The following is a 6520-nucleotide window of genomic DNA, read 5'->3' on the forward strand; positions in this document are numbered from 1 at the left end:
CAATACTCTGATGAACCACAGGTATCCGCCGAATATCAAAACAACATGAAATAACCCTTTTTTTTCTATTTTTGCCTAGAAAATTTGTATTAGGGTTTTTAAGGAGCGAAGGGGTTCAAAAAGGAAATGGATAGGATTCAAAATAATGGGGGTAAATAATTGAAGTACAACACTGTACAGTAAAACAAGGTTTACACAGAAATAATATGCATATGGTAATGTGCTTAGAGATCATTTTCTGATCCGTAAATACAACAGACATTAGCATTATCCATGTAAAGCGACCTTCTACCCATAATACGCTGTGCAAATGGCAAAACCGATATAGAATCATTTAGAGTCTTGTCCCCTGCAGGGTCCCTGGTTTTGAGAGTTAGTAGGTTTCTATTAAGATTAATAGAGGTGTCTTCTGAGAGCCAAGGATCTCATACACTTTGAAATTTATTGTTAGTGTCGTTGAGAAATGCTGTCATTTTTCCAAATACCATGGTTTGGTTGATTCTATTCTTCCCTGCCATCATTACTGGGGCTGGTTGTTTCCAATTAAAAACAAAGCAGCATCCAGTTGCTGAAAGAATGTGCGCCTTAAGTTTGTGTTCTACCTTGTTAATATTTGGAGGACGTTTGCCAAGTAAAGCTAAGGCTGGGTTGGGGTGAATTGTTGTCTGTAGTAGATGGCTAATAAGTTGGAAGACTTGAGTCCACAGAGTTTTTAATAAGAGACACTCCCATCAAACAAGGAGGAAAGTGCCCGGCATTCGACAATTACGTAAGCACAGTGATGAGTTCTGCGGGTATATTTTCTGGCGCTTGTCAGGGGTAAGATACCATCTATAAAGTTGTTTGTAATTGTTCTCTTTTATATTGGTGTTGATAGAGATGGATGATATTGTCTCCCAGATTTCTTTCCAATCTTCTGTTTCAAGAGGCATTCCAAGATCTTCTTCCCATTTTTTAATATAAGATGTGTTTATATTTGTGCATTGGGAGAGTAGTTCTTGGTAGTGTCAGGAGATCAGACCTTAGGTCATTGTGTTGTCTCTGCAAATGGATACATATATAATGTTGTTGGAGTTGTATCCCTTTTAATTTTTAATGCACAGTGTTGTTATATAGGGCCAAACACTGAAGGAATAAAATACATACATTTCCTTCCCTAATGATCCCCAGTGTAATGCATTCAATAGAGGCCTTAGGCTAGTTAATCTGACGTCTAAAATTGGAAGAAAAAAAGTTGTATAATATTTTATATTACATCAGATTGAAGAATCCTTAAAATGTGTATCCTGGTAAATCAGAGCATCTCCCCACCATGACATAACTATTGTTTGCCTTTCATCTGCGGGGAGTCTTCTGTTCCTAATCCACAGTAGGTATTTGGTTACAAAGTAAGGGAATTTAAGGCATTGATGTGAAGTTTATATTAGTTTTCTAGATGTGAATGGATATTTTGTAGTTCAATCTCTGCTTCATGTCCCAATTGCATTCTTTTCATTCTCAAATAGTTAGCTGTATGTTGCCTTCATACAAGTTTCTTTATGTCTTTGCAGGTGAATGAAGCGACTGTAGAGCAGCTGGTTCAGCAGTATCCTCACATTACTTTTAGCACTGTCCTCCAAGATTGCAAGAGGACTTTGGAGCGGGCCTATCAGATGGGCTGGACGCCGAATTCATCTTCTGCCTCATAGTTCACAGGAAAAACTGATGTATTTAGCAGCTGTCATGGAAAACGCTGGTTTAGGATACTCCATCTTCTAAAAAATCTAAGCGGCTTTTGCTATTAATTTTTTTTTCTCCATTATTTTTTGGGATATAGCTTTCATTTTTTTTCAAGGTTTCGACTGCTTGTTCAGCCCTGGAACGGCTTGTAATTCCTCCTTAGGAATGTGTTGCAACGCCCCTCCAGGTAGCAAGAGGTTTATTTTGCAAGGTTGTTGAATACTAAAATAATGTTAGTTTTGTTTAATCTCTGTTAAGAATTGATTGATATTATTTTTGCTAAAAGTGATTGTAACAAGTTCTGATGTTGTGTTGGAAGAGCATGTCACTTGTAGAGGTATCAAGGTATCATAGCTCTGTATTAGTTCTAGCGTGTTGGATTTCATAGTATTGCAGCCGTTCATTTAGGAAAGTCAGATCTGTAACAGTTTTTCATATTTGTTTCATGGTAAATGTGTATGCTGAGTAATGCTTTGATCAACACACCATTTTCGATACGTTAACTGTTTCAATGATCTAATCACTTCATTCTTCAAATTATGGTCTTCAAATTTTGGTGGTGGTTCATAAAATGTAAAGTTCAGTTCTAGCAGCTGTGTCGCATAGCTCAGGGGCTTCTCGGTCACGTGCATTACTGGGTCCACAATTTATAATACTTATATACATACACATAATACTCCCACAATACTAATGTACAGGCTAAGTACAGTGGTCATATACGTGTGGAATACAAAAGGGATTCTCGTAAAGGAACGTCTCAAAACCTCTAATTTATTCCACTAAACCAGGGGTGGCCAACTCCAGTCTTCAAGGGCCACCAACAGGTCAGGTTTTCAGGATATCCCTGCTTCAGCACAGGTGGCTCAATCAATTGCTCGTTATAACTGAGCCACAGATTGAGCCACCTGTGCTGACGCAGGAATATCTTGAAAACCTGTCCTTTTGGTGTCCCTTGAAGACTGGAGTTGGCCACCCCTGCACTAAAACATTGCCAGCCATTGTGACAAAGGAGGGTTTCAAAACAGAAGTGGGAGAAATGCATTGTAATCTGCTAATCTCCCTTTCTTAACATTCGATAGTGTTTCATTTTTAATACAGAACACATTTCCGACCCGTAAGTCTTAAAACGCAGAAATGACTTCATACTAACTATGGCATTGTTTTAAAAGTTTGCTGAATAACTGTCCTGTTTGTGACGTTCGTTTTGTGAAGATAAATCCAGATTAGTCTGCTACATTTTAGTTCTTTTTTTCTTCTGATATATATTCTTTTTCCTGGACTCTGTTAATGTGTTTGCAGTTATATGGAGACATGGTATTTAAGGTGTATTGTAAAACCAATCACAGTTTCATTGAAACTGCCAGATACTTTGCGGAAAGTGAAATGATTTTATATTTTTATCCCTTGTGAAAGTTCCCTCAATATCTATTCCTGCATGTCAGTGGAGTATAGAGAGAGCTTCTTGATTTCAACATCATATGTTGCAGAAAGGAGCTTTCACATGTCGCAAGGGCTAGTGGATTGCCAGATCAAAAGCCACAGGTTCTTAACTGTCACAAAATTAATATAACCGGCAAAAGTAATTTTATGAATATTAAGATTATAAAGGAAACATCTATGTTTACACTGGAGCTTAGTTATCTGAAATTGCAATTCTGTCAGTGAAATCAATAAAAGGGTTGGAATTAGTGTTCCAGCATCCTGCTAATGCCAAGTTCTCTAATAAGGGCTGCACATCAAAACAAATACAGCCAGAATAATACAAAGATTTGCAACTACTGGCTGCTCACTCTCTTATTTTTCAGCCAAACATTAGTTGCTTAGCTCTGCTACCGCACAGAGACATGTAAACAGGCCCAATTTTAGTCTGGTTTTATTTTATCAAATACATTAATTGTGTTAATTTCTTATGAATATTGATAGTAACTAATGTAATCTTATTGAGAATATTTATTTATTTTTATTTGCAGTGTCTCAGGAGCTTTTTTTGGGGGGGGGAGGGGGGAAGATGATTGAATATGGGATTTGTTTTTATATATAGCAAGCTTTCAACAAAATATCCTCATCCTGAGAGGGCACATTTACCCTCTCCCTAAGTTACATTAATTATAAAACGAGCAAGTTGAATTTGTTCATTTGGATCTTGCCCTAAAAACATGGCTGCTTCTGCACTTTCAAACCGAACCTCTTGCCAAGAGTAAAAACTGGATTTTGTGGGGTTTCTTTTCTTTTATTTTAGAGTGGTCATCAAGGTGACAAGGAGGGTTGCATACTTATTAAAATGTTTATGCAAAATGTATATATATACTTCAAGATCTATGCCAGATGAAAAAGAAAACAAGCAAACCTTCCCAATGCAACGTTTACACGAAAGCAGGGAAGAAGAAGCAGGTTGGCGTTATGCCCCAAGACGCAGAGACCAGCTGCATTATCCTACACCCTGTCACAAATGACACAACACTCACTCTCCCTTGCCAGTAAACAGAAAAGATGGATATCACACGTGTGTTATTCTATGTCATCTTCAATAGACTATGACACAAATGCACAAGTGTCAACGTTCATCTGAAAAAGCAGAATATGGAACTTGGGGATTTGTATAAGATATGCTTTGGGAGAAGGCAAACAAAGTAAAGCCATGTTTAAACCTCATGTGACAGACAATTACATGTACAGCTTGCAGATAATTATGTTGTGAGATTAATTAAAACATTATTCATACAGATGTAGCAGGCGTTGTTGCTGGAGCGCGCCAGCAGGTGCAATAGTGTGTCAGCATCGCCCCTTTTTCATGGGCATTTTATACGTTTAGAATGGCAGCTGGTCCCGCTGGAGCGTTGTCTGTGTCACCCGCTGCAACGCGCCCCATCTGCAATAACGGCAGCTACATCTGTATGTCACAAATAAAAACATCCATGCTATCATTTATTTCCAGTAATCAGAAAACAACTGACAAAACAGACACACAGTGCTAGGGGCTTAAAGATCGTTTTATAAAATAATTCAAATTGGCACTAATGTGTTTTGCCATTTTGTTACATGCTGCAAAACAAAGCAATACTGAGTATAACTGCATACTTCATACTGGATACAGCTTCTTCTATCTAGAGATTTGTAGTTTGCTAAAGAGTTGGGGAATGTACAGTATACAAAGGCAAAAGTGGAGCAATTCTGGGGCAAAACCATTGCCCCTGGTGTATGACAGAAAACTTTCCTATTGATGTCAGTGGGACTTTTGTCTTTGATACACATGGTGCAGATCTTTTCCCCAGAATTGCACCACTTTTGCCTTTGTGTAATCGCCTATGTGCAACGGATATATTTAAGGAATTAAGACCCAAGGAAAAAAAATCAGAACATTAATACTATAGTCTCAGATCGCCGCTGTAAAACTTTAACGTCCCCTTGCCCTTTTCAAAGAAACACTGTTTCAATCTATGGGAAAAACGAATAATTCAATGTTTTTTTATTAACGTTGTTTAGAGCAGGGGCGCTCAGCTCCAGTCCTCAAGACCCCCCAAAAGGTCAAGTTGTTAGTATATCCCAGTTTCAGCACAGGTGGCTCAATCAGTGGCTCAGTCGAAGAGTGCACCACCTGTGCTGAAGCAGGGTTATCCTTAAAACCTGACCTGTTGGGGGAGGGGGGTTGTCTTGAGGACTAGAGTTGCACACCCTGGTTTAGAGGACAGTGACGTTGGTAATTTGCTAAATAAAGAAGCACATTGCTTTACACATTGTGAATGCTTTAGTTTGAACTGTGGGCGCTTGAAACAACACAGAGATGCTCACAATCACGATACAAAGATATAGTTACTTATTTTTAGGCATATTTAAACTTCTCCCCTATATCCTCTTCAGAACTCAGGTGAGCAGGTTCCTCCACCACTGAAGGTGTAAGAAGAATTCCCATGGGTTGTGCATATGCAATTCTCATTGGCAGTACCTTGGTTTTTTTTTTTTGTTTGTTTTTTACATTTGCTTTTTGTATACATGGAATGATACAGTATTTAATGAAAATAATATTGATTTTGATTTCCAAAGGTTATGTTATCTAAAAAAAAAATGTTGTTACATCAAAATGTTAAACCTCAAGGCTTCACTTAAAGATTTATCTTCATTGGAAACTCACTTGCCAACTTCAACACTCCCATAACACCCAGCCCAAAAGCCACGTCAAATGTATCTGCAACATTTCTCATCTGTGTTCGTACTCAACACCTTTGATTATGTCAAAAGTATATGTGTAAATAAATTGCAGTTTCATGTGTTAATCATGTTTTTCTGGATATGGTTATGCAGCCTTTTTTTTTTTTTTTTTTTTAAATATGTGAGACCTAACAGTGTAAAACTTGAAATGTCATAAATAAGTGAAAAATTGTAATGCTGAACTTTTTATCTTATCCAAGGTGACAACCATTTATTTTATTTTTTTTTCAAAATAAAGGCCAATAACGGCATTGCTATGATGAGGAATATTCTTCTTTTGTCATTATTGTATGTGTACTATTAGAAAAGACAGGCTGGATAATAGTCACATCATGTGTTGTAGAAGGGCAGGTTTTCTGCTAATGTATGTACTGGTATGTCTTTATTCAGTTTGTGTTAAAACATGCAATGGTATTTTTAATAATAAACTCTATATTCTAACTACCTCCACTTTGACAGAATAGAAATAGACATCCTATCCCAGCAATAGAACGAAGGTTAACGACAAACCTGTCTGTCCTGGCCAGAAAAAGACACACTGTATGTTAAATGTAATGTAGCCCAAATACCCCAGGGCTATAAAGTCAGGAGACGA

General features: G+C 37.5%; 1 protein-coding gene across 2 annotated transcripts in view; it reads left to right on the forward strand.

Annotated features, from left to right (window-relative positions):
* FBXL17 (F-box and leucine rich repeat protein 17) overlaps positions 1–5990 on the forward strand; it is a 659342-nt gene extending 653352 nt beyond the window's left edge. The window contains exon 9 of one of the 2 annotated variants that reach the window (XM_075602064.1): positions 1551–5990. In XM_075602064.1, coding sequence (XP_075458179.1) covers positions 1551–1688 — 138 coding nt within the window. In that variant the 3' untranslated portion in view covers positions 1689–5990. The remainder of the gene's footprint in view (positions 1–1550) is intronic. The other variant, XM_075602079.1, reaches the window with a different exon arrangement.
* The last annotated feature ends 530 nt before the right edge of the window (positions 5991–6520 follow it).

This window comes from Ascaphus truei, chromosome 1 (assembly GCF_040206685.1).
Source record: "Ascaphus truei isolate aAscTru1 chromosome 1, aAscTru1.hap1, whole genome shotgun sequence".
In the NCBI taxonomy this organism is placed as follows: Eukaryota; Metazoa; Chordata; class Amphibia; order Anura; family Ascaphidae; genus Ascaphus; species Ascaphus truei.